At 45.4% G+C, this 14,903-nt stretch overlaps 2 protein-coding genes across 3 annotated transcripts in view; both read left to right on the forward strand.

Moving 5' to 3' along the window:
• The window catches only part of RSPRY1 (ring finger and SPRY domain containing 1), a 41,487-nt gene extending 37,928 nt beyond the window's left edge, over positions 1 to 3,559 (forward strand). For both annotated transcript variants that reach the window (XM_054570361.1, XM_054570363.1), the window contains one exon: positions 2,092 to 3,559. In XM_054570361.1, coding sequence (XP_054426336.1) covers positions 2,092 to 2,188 — 97 coding nt within the window. In that variant the 3' untranslated portion in view covers positions 2,189 to 3,559. The remainder of the gene's footprint in view (positions 1 to 2,091) is intronic.
• A 3,740-nt stretch (positions 3,560 to 7,299) lies between these two features.
• On the forward strand, positions 7,300 to 13,742 carry ARL2BP (ADP ribosylation factor like GTPase 2 binding protein). The gene is made up of 6 exons (XM_054570364.1): positions 7,300 to 7,598; positions 8,307 to 8,368; positions 10,104 to 10,210; positions 11,362 to 11,447; positions 11,669 to 11,765; positions 12,336 to 13,742. The coding sequence occupies exons 1-6, from the start codon at positions 7,561 to 7,563 to the stop codon at positions 12,435 to 12,437; spliced, it is 492 nt and encodes a 163-aa protein (XP_054426339.1). The 5' UTR covers positions 7,300 to 7,560; the 3' UTR covers positions 12,438 to 13,742.
• Positions 13,743 to 14,903: the final 1,161 nt, after the last annotated feature.

Genomic DNA, 14,903 nt, shown 5'->3' on the forward strand with positions numbered 1-14,903 from the left:
ATCTTGTATTCCTGTTACCATAGAAGAACTTGAGATAATGATCAAAGCTACTTTGCCTTTCCCCCATAATCACTAAACCCAGAGGGTTTCACGGGCAAATTCCTTCAAACTTTCAGGGAGTAGAGAGATTCTATTTAAACTTCCGCAGACCGTAGGGAAAATAAGAAATCCACCATATTCTTTTCACAAAGCCTCCATGATGATCATACCAAAAGCTGATAAAGGAAACATCAAAACAGAAAATATATAGAAATCGGGAAGTCTCAAATGTTAGCAATAGGACCCAGCCACACATCCGAGGGGGCGCTTATCTCAGGAATGCGCGGATGGTGCAGTGTAGGGAGTCTGTTAGTGCGCTTTACTTAAATAGGCCAGCGGGAGGGCGGGCAGGGGATTCAGCACCTTCTCCAAAAATGCTGCAAAGGCATTAGTTAAAATTAAATATCCATTCCCAGTGGATGAAATATTTCAAAACAAATGAATGGAAGGAAGAAAACCCTATAAAATAGGAATGTGTGGATATTTCCTTAACAGTATAAAGACATATATGTCTCAGCCGAATGCTATCATCTTTTTAATGGCGACCTACTCCATTCCAACAAGTGTTGGGGACAAGGCAGCGAGGCTTGCAGGCAGCGCCATGACCTGCAGTGTATGAGCTAAGGCAGTTAGACGAGAGAGGGAAGGGGGAGACAAACTGGAAGGAGGAGTGGAGTGATTTGGAGACGAGAAGTTAAACACCTGGATGTTGGAAGAATTGACTGAGCACCTGTTGAATAAACTAGTCAGTTACAAAAAACATAGCTCTCTTCTGTGTGAATAGCAACCAGTTAGAACATGTAATGTTGTTTACAATAGTCCCAAAAAGTCTTATCTAAGAATACATACCAAGAAATATGTGATGCCTGTGTGAAGAAAACTTTTAAACTGTCAAGGAATGTAATAAAAGACTTCAATAAATAGATCTGCTCTTGGATAGGAGGACCCCTCTGTATTGTAAAGGTGACCACTTCCCTAAACCCTAAGTTTTATTTGGTCCATACAAAAAGGGCAACATGATTCTTTTCCCTAGAAATAGAAATGCTAATTTAAAAATTACATAATTGATAAGACCAGAAAAAAATTTTTTTGTCAGTTTTATGGGGTTTTTTTTTAAGATTTTATTGATTTTTAGAGTGAAGGGAAGGGGAGGAGAGAGAGAAACATTGATCGGTTGCCTCTTGTAGGACCAAACCCACAACACAAGCATGTACCCTGACCAGGAATTGAACCAGTGACCTTTCACTTTGCAGGACGACATCCAACCAACTGAGCCATGTGGGTCAGGGCAAGCCAGAACATTCTAAAAAGGAAGAGACCTGGAGGCGTGCTACCCTACCTAGCACATCTTAAAATATATTAAAACAAATGTTTATTGTTTGGCGATAATACATGAACAAAATGACAATAATAGAACAGAATAGAAGTCCAGAAATAGAGCTAACTACAAATGAAAATTTAACATATGATAAAGATATGGTGTCGAATCTATGATAAAATATGGACTATTCAGCAAATGATATTGGACTAAATGGCTACCAGTCTGGGAAAAATAGTGTTGTGTCTCTACATACATATACACATCTGCATGTATATGCTGTATCCATGTAGACTTTCTGGAAGAATGCGCATGAACGTCCTCAGAAGAGGAAGATTGAGGATCAGGAATGGGAGAGACTTATTATTTATATATTTATTTTACTTTTTAAGCTGTTAATTGTTAGTCATTCAGTTAACAAGCTTAGGTCTGGCTGGTGCGGCTGAGTGGATTGAGCGCTGGCCTGCGAACCAAAGGGTCACTGGTTTGAATCCTAGTCAGGGCACATGCCTGGGTTGTGGGCCAGGCCCCCAGTAGGGGGCGTGTGAGAGGCAACCCCACACACATGAACACTTCTCTCCCTCCCTTCCTCTCTAAAAATAAATAAATAAAATCTTTTTTTTAAAAAAAGGCTGAGTGGATTGAACAAGCTTATTAACATTTTGCAGAGATTGAGTCGGCAGCAGTGGTCCTTTTGAAGTGTTAACCTAACTGGCATTTGTCTTTCTCCTCAGTGACCTGTGCATGAATTGTGCCTTGCAACTGGAGACCTGCCCATTGTGTCGTAAAGAAATAGTGTCCAGAGTCAGACAGATCTCTCATATTTCATGACACACGTGAAGAGGCATCATGGACTTATTTCTACTCAATTCCAGCCAATGTTGAAAAGAAAAACAAAGATTAAAAAACCATCTCTAATCAGTTGTACGCACATTGAAACTTATAGCCATGGCCAGATTTTATGCTAAAAACGGTAGTTTGTCAAAGACAAAATCCTCTTAGAATCTAACCCAACTTGCCAGCCCTGAGAAATTCCTTTCAAGGCCAAGGAAAGCCGAATGCTAACAAGCTAGGCCCGTGTACTTCATGACAGCCAATAGGGGAGAGCGCCCTGTTGAGTGCCGAAGCCACACGGGAGTTCTCCTTGCTGGGTTCACTTGATTGTTTAACACAGGATGTTTCGTCTCATATTCTAAAGTTTTATTTTGGGCAGAAGGTCATTATGGAGAAGTAAATGACGCCATTTCTGCGTTACGCGTGACTGCCCCCTGGTCGGCGAGAGCGGTGTATGAGGTGTGGACGTTGCACTGTAAGACTTGAATCTGTAAAATTAGAATCACATAGGTCAAAACTACAGCAACTTGGAGGGCCTGACCGAAGGTGCACAGACTGTAGGAAGAACAAAGCAAAACAGATTTTTGATATTTCAGTGATTCCAAAGAACATTCTAGTTTTTTTTAACTGCAGAAAATTGGTGGTATTTCCACATTCATGGTGTTTCTATCCAATTTCAGTACCCACATTTTGTGAGGGGAAAATGTTTTAACATTGCAGGAGGAATTCTTAAATTAACTGCAATGATTGACTGGAGAAAATTTGGTATTTAGGGTATTTTTAAGGTACCATCAAATCAGGTTTTTTGTTAAAAAAATTTTTTTTAATCAGTATTGTTTTTGGAAGTAATATACTTTGAAACTCTTGAACTGATAGTCTCAAAAACTCTTAGAGGACAGTCTGAGAGCACGTATTCCTGTTGTTTTAAATAAATAACATGGTTTTGAATAGTAAATTCAATCATGGATTGTTGACTATGTCTTCATCAAAAGTGTTAATCCCTCTCAGGGTCTCTGGTGAAGACCTTCAAGAGTTCGGTTTTTTCTCCCAGAAAATTGGAAGGTAGAATTGTAAATTCATAGAACTTATTTTATAATGGTGTACCTCAGCAGCTGCCTTTCAATTTATGCCAAGTCCTTACTGAGTTTATACTTGAATAGTAACTATGTCTTCTGAGTTTTACAATGTCTTAAACTCAATGCACATTTTTTCTTCTTTTCCCACCCTTTCTTGTTTGTCGTTCATTAAAATGTCCTATTACAGAGCTGATTTCCTTCCTGGCTGTACTTGTTGGGGTGCTGGATTTTTTCCATGTCTTTGTCTTCCATAAATTCAAATATATATATAAATATATATATATATATGTTCTTTTCTTTAGCTTGTGGTGAATACAGTAATTTGCATTGAAAAAATAAAACATTTGTTGCCTTTTTTTAACTAAGATTTCACAACTTTCATTGGTGCCTGCTGCTGAAGTTCCAAGACAGCATACTCTCACGTTTAAGGGCTACCTTCCAGAGTAGGGGAGAACCAAAGATTAGAATGAAGAAGCGAGGTTATTTGCTGTTCATCCAGCAAATCTTACTGAGCATCTAATATGTTCTGGGCACTGTAACAATAAGGTATCAAAACAGATTCACTCATGGAGCCTGCTTACATCTGGTAGTGGGAAGAAGACAACATATTTGTGTTGATTATAGTAAATTGTTAGTGCCTTGAAAGAAGAGAATGGGATGCTATGAGAGAGAATGAGAAGTTAGTTTAGATGGGGGAAGGGCAGAAGACACCTCACTGAGAAAGTAATATCAGTAAGAACTCAAAGGAAGAAATAAGTAGGACATGGCCAGGCAGAGAGACTGAGAACGAGCTGCTGGGCTCCTAGGGCTGGGGAGCTACAGGAATGCAACACTGTAAGCAAAGGCCCCAGGTCAGGGGCACGAGCTCCAGGATCTGATGGAAGGCCCAGTAGTCGGCGAGACGGGAACCGAGGGGGTGGAATTGCACGCTCCCGTGATGGAGAGACCAGGGGACTGCTCATGAAGCCACGCGAAGGATTTTGTATTTTATCCTAAATGCAATCGGAAGCAAAGAAGTTTAAGCATGCAAGTGCTTTGATAAATAATTTGGAAGGATGGCCCTGGCTTCAATATGGAGACGGGTGGGGTTGGGGTGCAGGATAGAATATGAGCCAAAAATGGAAATAGTAAGACCAGTAGGGAGACTTTGAAGTAATTCAGCTGAGAGGGGAAAGTAATCTGTAAATCCAGTGGAGACAGAAAATAAATGGAATTAATACGTAATCTGTCAATAGTCAAAGGAATGTAGCTTTCTAGGAATCTACTCCTGAACTTCGTTCATGAGATGGTCTACTTTTGTAATTCTTCTAGACCATAAAAACGAGGACTTCAATATTAAATTATTCAGTATGGAAGCAAAATTGTAATCTTGGAGCTATTTCAAAGGGAAAGATACGTCACATAGAAAATACTAGCAAGCAAGCTGTGTGGAAAAGAGTAAATGAGATCTATACTCTGCACAGCCTGAAAGCATTTTAACAAATTGAAAGCTAGGCTTTTACTGGTGATACATTGTACCAGAGAGAACAAAATGTATTTTTTATATTTCATATTTTCCAGAAATATCTCCAGAATTCCAGAAAAAAAAAGTTTTTAATGAATTGCCACTTTTTTTTGAATGATACTGATAAATCAAGGGAAAGTCACAGAGCCATTTGCAGGCCATTTGAAATCACAGAAATAATTTCACTAGCAGAAAATGACTTTTGCATCAATTACAACTGATCTTGAATATGTATCCCTGAAAACAAACTATCCCACTAAGATCAGCTCTTTCATAGATTGTACATGTTTTGCTATTCACTTAAAACAATTAATGCTAACCCACAATCAAAGGATTTAAGAATTAATTAATGGAAAACATTTAAATCAGGCAAGTAAATTTATTTTTTCTGCAAAAAGGACACAATTCTGGGTTTGTTTGGTTTTTTGTTTTTTTCAGAAAAGTATCCTGTTCTGCTTTCCAATATTGTTTGACAACTCAGGGGTTGGAGTTTAGCATGTATAGCGTGATGAGTAAAACAGGAGTGAGCCTGGACCCCAGGTCCCAGGCCCATGAAGCCACTTATCACAAGTAAGCAAGTACTTCCAAGCCGTGGTTTCCTAATCTGTAAAATGTAAATGACAATACTTCACTGCGTATTTTTTTTCCTCAAAGTGATTCAAGTATTTCAAAAGGAGACAATGTATTTATAAATGTTTAGCACCAGTACTTGGCACATGCCTGAGTAAGTGGATACCTATCATTATCTTTATCCCCATTTTTTAAAAGTATTTATTTAATTTTTTTTAGAGGGGGGGAAGGAAGGGAGAAAGAGAGAAACATCCATCAGCTGCCTCTCGCAGGCCCCCAACTGGGGACCCAGCCTGCATCCCAGGCATGCGCCCTGACTGGGAATCAAACTGGACATCCTTTGGTTCCCAGGCCAGCGCTCAATCCACTGAGCCACAGCAGCCAGGGCATGCCCCCATTTGTTGTTAATAGTCTGTTCTAATAGTCAGAGATGGTGAAATGGACTAACGTTGGTCACAAACTCCTTGACATCTCTTCCATCCTTAAGTGACGTTTATGTCCCCTCCCCTTAAATCTAGGTGAACTCTGTGTCTGCTTGATCAGTATAATTCAGTGGAAGTGACTCTGCCAAGTTTCTAATCCCAGGCCTTTAAGTGGTGGCAGCTTCCACTTCCTTGAAATAATTGCTCTTGGACCCAGCCACCATGCTATGAGGAAAACCAAGCAGCCCTGGGAAGACCTATTGTACATGGAGAGGGACTGAAACCTGCCACCCCAGTCCTCTAACAAACATCCATACTGAGCGCCCAGCCAAAAGCCAGCACTAATTTTCCAGCCATGTGAGTGAGCTTCTGCAGAGAGGCTCTTCCAGCTCCATTCCATCTGCCCCAAACATGCGGAACGGAACAGAGACTAGCTGTCCCTACCAAGCTCTGCCCAAATTACAGATTAGTGAGCAAAATAGTTGTTTTAAGCCACCAAATGTTTCGGGTGGCTTGTAACAGCCATAGGTAATCGGAGCTGATGAAGTCATTGTTTCCTCCTCCACTCTGATCCCGTACAAGATTTAGCTGTAAAAAATGTGGGCAAGTTCATTTAGTCTAAAAGAAATAAGTGGTTTGTACAGAAAATAGGTCATGCGGAAATTTGCTGAGCTTGCTTTGAGCTGTGTGACTAGTGCATGACTTAAACAGAACTCAGTCCAGTTATTCAGCAAACCTTTTTTAGATGCCTGTCCTCTACGTGGTGTTAAGCAGAGTGAGTACCTCAGAATTGATCTCACCCTTGATACAACTGTGTCTTGATAACAACTGCCATACCTTAAATTTATGTACCATGTACCACACTCGGCCAAAAGGTAATGTAATGCAACAGAAGAGACATAATGCCCAGTGATCCAATCAAGAGAAATCAGCTCTAAGAAGACTTTTTGGCAAATTTTGGCTTTTTTTTTTTTCTGATTGCGTTGTTCAAAGGGGTCCTGTTAACGTTACTCTCGCCTAATTAGCAAAGGAACCAGTTACTGCCGAATAATCTTTATGCTGTGAATATTTATGATGTTCAAGATAATCCACTTTCCGTGAGGCTTTCCTTCCGCTAGAGGGAGTATCTACTTGCAGATCTGACGTCGGCAATCTGCTTCAAAAAACAAGGATTGGCTCTCCAGAGATTTGCAATTTATAGTTGTTCTTAAAACCCGTTTTAAGCTACTTAATCTTCCTCTTAAATCTTGTGATATGCACATGAGGAAACTGAGGGACTTGGCTTGGATTCCTTCCATCAAACTGGGGCGACAGGAGATCCAGCCGCCGCACAGCGTGAGAACGCCTCGACGAGAGGGTGGTGCTCCCTGAGACCCAGCTTCCTTCCCTTCGGCCTCCATCCTTTTCCATCACTTCCTTTCCCTATCTTTGCCCCGCCCCGGCATCGTGGCAACGCGTCTGTGATTGGCTGTCCGGAGCCTCCAGGCTGTGGGAGACGTTGCAGTTACCATGGTGACGGAAGGCGGGCGCGGCGCCCAGAGTTAGGTAACCGCCGCCAGGGCCTCGCGGCGGCTGCAGCGGCTCACGCAGCGGCTCACGCAGCGGCCTGGCGGGGCCGAAAGGCCGGGCCGGCGCGTGGCTGGGCCGTGACCCGGCCGTGGCCTCGGCGGCAGGGCCTCCCCGATGTCGGTTGGGGCTCTGCGGAGCAGAACGGAAGTTGAGCCCGGACTGCGGGCCGGGTAGGAGGCCGTCGGGCCGGCTCGCCCGTGCAGGGTGGATGCGGCGGCGGCGGCGGCGATGGACGCATTAGAGGAAGAGAGCCTCGCGCTGTCTTCGTAAGTGACACCGCCGGGTCCGGGGCAACCTGGCCCTGGCCTCGGCCTCCGCCCTTTGAAATGGGTGTCCTGGCGGGATGGGGGACTGTCGAGGCTCCGCCCCAATTCCTGGTGTCGATTTTGTCGTAGTTAGGACCGCCAGCGTCAGGCTCGGGAGGACAGGAGTGTGGGGCGGGTGTCACGCATTGATCATCACCTCCATCACAATCCCCCCACACCCCCCTCCAGTCTTTCGTCGCCAGCAAAAGCTGGCGGCTTCGAGCTGCTCAGGCTCGGCCACGGGTCAGAGGTCCCTCCACCACCAGGGACTTCTGGTCTGGTTTCTCCCGCACTGGCCGGGATCTCGTCCGCGCCAGGTTCACGCTCGCAGACCTCTAGGCGTGGGTTGATAGCGAAAATGCGGTGAGCAGAACCCGCAGGAGATAAATGCGGAGGAGCCTTAAGATGTTCCGTGCGACCCGTTGCCCCCTTTATTTCAGATTTTCTGAAAGGTGGAGCCATTACTTTCATCTTCGACGTCACACAAGTGTTCAGTGTGTTTACTCTGTTTGGAATTACTAGATTAGACAATAATCATTTTAATTGTTGAAGCTGAGTGATAGGAAGTTGATTTGGCTGGATTTTTCCTCCCAACATGTTTGAAAATGTCCAAATAAATTTTTTTAAAAAAACGATTTGAAACAGCACCTAATCCGGCATATTTTTCAGCTCTTCCGCCTCCGATGCAGAGTTTGATGCTGTGGTTGGATATTTAGAGGACATTATCATGGGTAAGCTTCCTCGCTAGTTTGACCTGTTGTGCTCTTTATTTCTTACACCCTTGCTTTTAAGGACACTGACATCAATTTGGAAAGTTATTTTTAAAAACGTAAATAAGTAAAATAAGTTTTACTTATTTATTTTTAGAGAGAGGGGAAGGGAGGGAGGAAGAGAGAGAAACAGTGATTGGCTGCCTCCCACATGCTGCCAGTGGGGAGCCTGGCCCTCGGCCCAGCCATGTGCCCTGACAGGGAATCCAACCAGAATCCAACCAGAGACTTTCTCTTTGAGGGAGGATGCCCAGCCCACTGAGCCACACTGGTCAGAGCAGTTAATTTTTAAAAGAGAAAAAACATCAAGCTGCATACAATTTTTAATGTAGCACAGTGTAATAAATAGTAAGCCTTACTGCAAACAGGCCAGTACTCCTTAAAACAACTAATGTCCCCCGATTCAGGAGTCAAGAACAGACTACAGAAAATCCCGCATCTAGAAGTTATGGGGCTCTTGGCAGAACTTCAGGAAATACTGACCTATTTTATTTCAGAGACTGAGCAATCTAATTTTAACATTTTTATGACATCAACCACAACGTAATACCATTGTCACAGCACGAACGTCCATGAAGAAAACAAGGTGTCATACTTTAGCTGGTTCTGCATTTCCTATTTGTGGGTTCATTTCGGCATCCATAAGTTCTATTAAGTAATAAGCAGTAAGTGGCACCGAAGGTTTAGGACATGTATGTGGGAGAGAAAAACTTAAAATCTAAGAAACTTTTGTCTCTTGACTTCAAGTTTTCTGAGAACTAGGAAAAGAACACTTATTTGCTGTTACCAGCTGTATTTCTTAGTCTAGTTTAGTCTGAGAATCACTAACCAAGTCTTTGTATGGTCGTGCGGGTGCCCTTACCCTGTAAGTACAGATATTTCACCATTAAGCTCTCATTCCACGTGGACCTGAGGATGTGGGGAAGCTGAGGAGTACTTTTGAGTTTTTTGCCCTGGAGGGGCACCCTGTATGCTGTGGGAAAATGGACCGTCTGTAAGCCCAGGGTATTTACACCAAAGTCTCTTCAGCTGTCAGAATTTCCTCTTTTCTAACATTTAAGTGTTTGCTATGAACTCATCTCTTTGCATGAATTCTCAGGTGAATTCCACCTGGCAATCCTACGTAACAGGAGCTGTGATCATCCTCATTTCCCAGTTGAAGAAACTGGATATTAAGTAACGTGCCCAAGGTCACGCAGCTCCAAGCGGCTGCGGTGGTATTTGAACCCAGGCGATCTAGCCTCTGTATACATTTATTCACTGTACTATTTTCACCGCTGCTGCTGAATTTATATGAAGACAAGAGAACCATTTCATTCCTTTGTGGAAGAGTAACGGGAGGGAGCTCCTAGCCGGCCCGGTGCGGGCGCGTGTGAGATGAACTGGGCCGCCGCGTGCTGGCTGCCCCGACGGTGTGGAGGCGCTCGGGGCCCCCACCTGCACACTCAGCATTTAGTGAAGACGTTATGTTGCGTATATTTGATGACGATTTTTTAAATTGTAATAAAAAAACTGTATTACTCTATATTTCAACACTGATGCCTCATTTAACTCTTCCTCAAAACACCTTTAGCTTTCTCTCTCCTGGACACTGACCACTAAGAAACCAGTTCTGACTTACAATTCCTGACCATTTATAAATCGCAATGGTTTTTAGTCTGCATTAAAAAGGATAATTCTTTTTATTGTGGTTCAGATGACGAGTTCCAGTTACTACAGAGAAATTTCATGGACAAGTACTACCAGGAGTTTGAAGACACAGAAGAGAATAAACTCACCTACACACCTATATTTAACGAATATGTAAGTGTATTTCTATCTCTCTTACCACAGGTTAGGGTTTCATTAAAAAGTGAATTTCAAATTAAAAGATGCTGAAATTTGCCCTGGCAGGTGTGGCTCAGTTGGTTGGGCACTGACCTACAAATCCAAAATGTTGCTGCTTCGAATCCTGGTCAGGGCTCTTGCCTGGGTTGCAGGTTCAGTCCCATCGGGGCGTCAACCAATCAATGTTTCTCGCTCTCTTTTGCCCTCCCTTTCCCTCTCTCCAAAAAATAAATAAAAACTGTTTAAAAAAAAAAAAAAGATGCTGACATTTGCCTACCTTGAAATCTGCCACCAGTACTCTGCCCAGAATTCTAATTAGAATCTGGTTTAGTTTTCATCTCCTGCCGTCTTCCTCCACACAGCTTTTGGGGCTCTCTTTCAAATGTTTGATGATTTTATCAATTCCTGTTTTAAAAGATGTTTGGCTTTATCACAATCCTGCTTTCGATTACAATGTGTGGGGTCACCACGCCTCGCACTTGCGTACTTTTGACATTTTGGCTTTCATACGGTTTTTCCTGCTATGCAGTCCAGTCAGGTACGTATGACTTTGGTAAAAGTGAAGACCAAGACCAAGATCACTACCTAGTTGGTGACAGAACCGAAACTAGGATCCGGGGACTCCCGTTCTCCACCCTTGGGTCTCACGACTCGGCCAAGGTCTGGGCACCGCCGCCTGGGCTGAGCTCACCTACCTGAGAACGGGCTTGCGCCTGCAGGACATTCTCTTCCTACCAGGAAGCGTGGCCCAGTCACACAGGTTTCCTCAGCTTGCGAGGGCCCTGCGACTGCCTCTGACCACAAGCTTTTTCGTGTGTCCTCTTTCTGCACAGATTCCATCAGTCCAGGTTGAAAGGCCCCTTCACTTCACTCCTGAAACGCTCTGCCATGGGGGGGGAGCCCTGTCGCTGTCCCCATTGACCTGAGAGCTGGCGCTGTTACAGTGTAATTGCCTGCCGGTGGCCCTCCCTCGCAGGCGGGGCGGGTCCTCCGGAAGGACGGGAGCGGGGTTTTGGTTCTCTCTGGCCTCCCAACCGGCAGCCTGACACACAGAATAGGCTCTCAGGACGGGCTTTCTGAAAAGAAGCCTTGCTGTGGTCTCACAGAGATCCTTCCCACTCTTACAGATTTCTTTGGTAGAAAAGTATATTGAAGAACAACTGCTGGAGCGGATTCCTGGATTTAACATGGCGGCCTTCACAACGACTTTACAGTGAGTCAAGCCTGACTGTTTTACCTTTCTTTGCCCCCCTTCTCCTCCTTCCGTCTGAAAAAAAGACCCCCTTTTTTTTGTCCCATGCTTGAACGTCAAGGCTTAGAGCACTTGGTCGTCGGGTCCCAGGCAGGAGGGCCCCAAAACCTTTGAACGAATCTCGAAGAGACAGAGGCCGTGTCACCCTCCATTCCTGAAGTGGCCCCCCTCTTCCTCTGCAGGCACCATAAAGATGAAGTGGCTGGTGACATATTCGACATGCTGCTCACGTTTACCGACTTTCTGGCATTCAAGGAAATGTTTCTGGACTACAGAGCAGTAAGTCACTTTTTTTTTCTTTTTTGTTTTGACTGAGTCGCTCATGCCTGTTCAGCTGGCCACACTGAGCCGCCTGGGACGTTCTGAACTGAACAGCACTGCGGGGCCCAGACCACCTCCATGCTTCTCCCTGCGAGCCTGGCCAGTGGCGGCTAGTAGGTGCCAGAAGGCTGAGCCGCTGTCCTCTGGCAGGGACCCGGGGCCCTTACTGGGGACGTGCATTCTCTGGTTTTAGCAAAACAGGTCCCAGGGACCTCTCAGGGTCCCTAAATGTTCAAAAGGACAAAACTAAAAGGCAGGTCTCATTCAGCCTCGCCTTTCTTCAAATGCAGGCTCTTAAATAAGAAAAATGTTTTTCAGTGAAGAGAGGTGCATTTTTTAAGACTGACCACGGCCAGTGCTGAGCAAAAATGCAAACACCGCCCAGCCGCCCCCCCACCCCCCCATTCCTGTGCGCTCCCTGGTAGTCACACTCCCACCCTGGGCGCCTCCTTCCCCAGGCCAGGGTGCGGAGCTAGGGAGGGCTGCTTTCTATTTCTTGCCTCTTGAAATTGTTTCTTTTCCATGTAGGAAAAAGAAGGCCGGGGGCTGGACTTAAGCAGCGGTTTAGTGGTGACTTCATTGTGCAAATCGTCCTCTATGCCAGCTTCCCAGAACAGCCTGCGGCACTAGGCCCACCTCTGGCAGTGAGACTGTTCTGGATGTCTGCAGCCCAGCGTCCTGGGAGAGGCTTCAGCTAATGGCGGAAGGAGAGACCGTAAAGCGACCGGCCCTGCTGTTCTGCAGCTCTTCATTAATGTGTCAAGTATTGATGGGTAAAAAAACTACGTGACCCTCCTGGGACCTGTTTCTTCAGAAAAACCTGTGCTCAGTAACCCTGGTCCTCCTCCCTAAGTGGACGTCTCTCTCAGGGGCTTGAGGCGTGCCGAGCACTCCACCCGGGGGCAGGGTGGGAAGGCGGGGCGCCTTCCCCGGCACGCATGGCGGTGCGTCAGCACGCAGGTTCGGTCCTCCGGCCTCCGTGGGCTGCTTTCTATGTGGGAGCTTCTGCCTAGGGTGTGACTCAAGCCAGCTGCCTGTCCTGAAATTTCTGGAGCTCCTGTTGTCACAGCGAGTCCTGGCTGCAGGAATCAACGGAGAGACGTCCTTTATGTCCTTTACCTAAAAGCCACATGTTAAAGTCTATTTCCAGCCTTCCATTTGCAGTCCCCATATCCCCGTGTCTTCTCCTGGTCCTGATGTAGTTTTACTGTTTCTAGAACTCTCTCTTAAGCCTTTTTGAAAGATATTTTTATAGATAAATGCTCAGGCTAACCTAGTGGATGTAATCTTGGAACTTCCACGATTACCCACTTCAAGATCAAAGTATTATATGCGTGTGCTCTTTAGCTGGTAGTGCTGTGAGCGTGCAGATGCTTTCCGTGTCGGCGCTGATTCTCCCGGGCGCCAGTGGACGCGTGCTCGTGCTGGAAGTCGACTAAAGGTGTCCTTTTCTCCTGTTCCTGTAGCATGTTAAGTGTTTGTGCAGGTTTGCTTTAACTTTTTCTGTGTAAGTCAGTTCATTAGGTTTTCTGTTGGGATAGGGTCTGCAATTCCTTCTTACAGTCAAAAAATCTTGCTACCAAGACAGTGTTCTGCTGGTCTGGCTCAGCAGGAATAGGAAATAGCAAGCATCTTCTCAGCTCACCTGCCTGCTTCGATTTAGTACATGGGCTCAGCAGTGTTTGCTAGACCGTTACTGACCAGAACACACGGATGTCCCATCTCTAGAAAGAGGAAACATAGTTCAGTTCCCAAAGTGTACCTTAAGTTTGTTTTCTTTAAGTAAAAATTAGAATCTGTACTGACTTTCTCTTGGCTGTTTTGCTTTTAAATGATGAGTTGTATACTGTGTTGTTTCGTTATTTTTTTTTAACTGATACAGTGCTTATTAAGTACATTTGCACTGTGAGTAAAATTCAAGGTGTTTTGTAAGAACCGTGATTCTAAACAAGCCATTTCTTTTCATTACTGTAGCTGCTGCCGTCACGTAGGCATGGCTTTGGTCCGTCAAGCCAAAGGCACTCAGAGCCAGCCTTTTAAAATGCCACCTCTCCTGGGCTTGCTCTCCCCCGGTTCTTTCTATCCGTGGGACGCCCTCTGCAGGCTGGGCACGTGGGAAGCACTTGCCAGTCTGCCTGGCTGAGAAAAGGCAGTTGGACAAGTCTAGAGATGAAATTACCAAAAAAGAATGAGAAGAAAGGCAAATGGTTCTTGACATCATTTTCCACTAAGAGAAAGAAGCAAGCAAGCTTGTTGTAGTTTAATAGTTGAAAACAGGTTTTCTGACTTCTTTCAAAACAAATGGGAAGTCTCTGTCCAAGAGACAAGAGGTCTCTGGTATGTCCTGTGCCACGCGGGGCTCCGGCCTGGGAGGGAAAAGCTGACGCCCCGCCCAGCCCCAGCAGAAAACAACTGCATCCCCGGTGGCCGCCCTCCTCACCCGTAGGGAGCAATATTGCCCCAGACTGCAGGGTCTAAGGACCGGGGAGGTGCTGCCCTGAACCAGTGTGAGCACGTTCACATCTCCACTGAGTGAGGCTGTGGATTAGGGCGTCAGAGACCCGTAAGACTTGCCCAGGGTTTTGTTCCCACTTCAGCCTCAGAAGAAACTAAGCTCTGATGGCGTAATCCTGGCATGACTGCAGTCTATCATTCTGAGATGCTCGAGGGCAAAAAGGAATGCTGTTAATATTCACACCAGGACAACAGACGTGAACTGGGACATGCGTGGCCGACCCTGTCCCCCATCCCTTTGTGAGGGAGTAGCTCATCTGCAGCGGTTTGAATCTAGTTACATTTTAATTGTTCCCAGTTTTTCAAAAAAGAACCAAGGGCGCCTGGAAATGTCTCACTCATTATTCAAAGCATGTTGCTCTGTGGTGGCAGAAAAACAAGCTCAGGAGGACCCCCGCCCCCGCTCGCTGAGCCAGCCCCGTTCCTCGGTCAGGCAGGGCCACTGCGCTCTGAGCTTCACACACGTTCAAGGAGGCGGCACTGCAGCAGCCCGAAGTCCAGCACGATGACCGAACTTGCCTAAAGCCAGCGTGACTAAGTGATCGCTGCTAAACTGAGACCCTTTGGAGAGTGAGAGGGGAC

This window comes from Pteronotus mesoamericanus, unplaced genomic scaffold, assembly GCF_021234165.1.
Source record: "Pteronotus mesoamericanus isolate MK-2021 breed Mesoamerican mustached bat unplaced genomic scaffold, CSHL_Meso_final contig_202, whole genome shotgun sequence".
Classification (NCBI taxonomy): domain Eukaryota; kingdom Metazoa; phylum Chordata; class Mammalia; order Chiroptera; family Mormoopidae; genus Pteronotus; species Pteronotus mesoamericanus.

Excerpts from the sequence above, each read along its gene's own strand:
- ARL2BP (XM_054570364.1), top strand. The coding sequence starts at position 7,561 with ATGGACGCATTAGAGGAAGAGAGCCTCGCGCTGTCTTC. Across the intron at positions 7,599-8,306 it reads GAGAGCCTCGCGCTGTCTTC|CTCTTCCGCCTCCGATGCAG; the intron begins GTAAGTGACACC and ends CATATTTTTCAG. Across the intron at positions 11,766-12,335 it reads TGTTTCTGGACTACAGAGCA|GAAAAAGAAGGCCGGGGGCT; the intron begins GTAAGTCACTTT and ends TTTTCCATGTAG.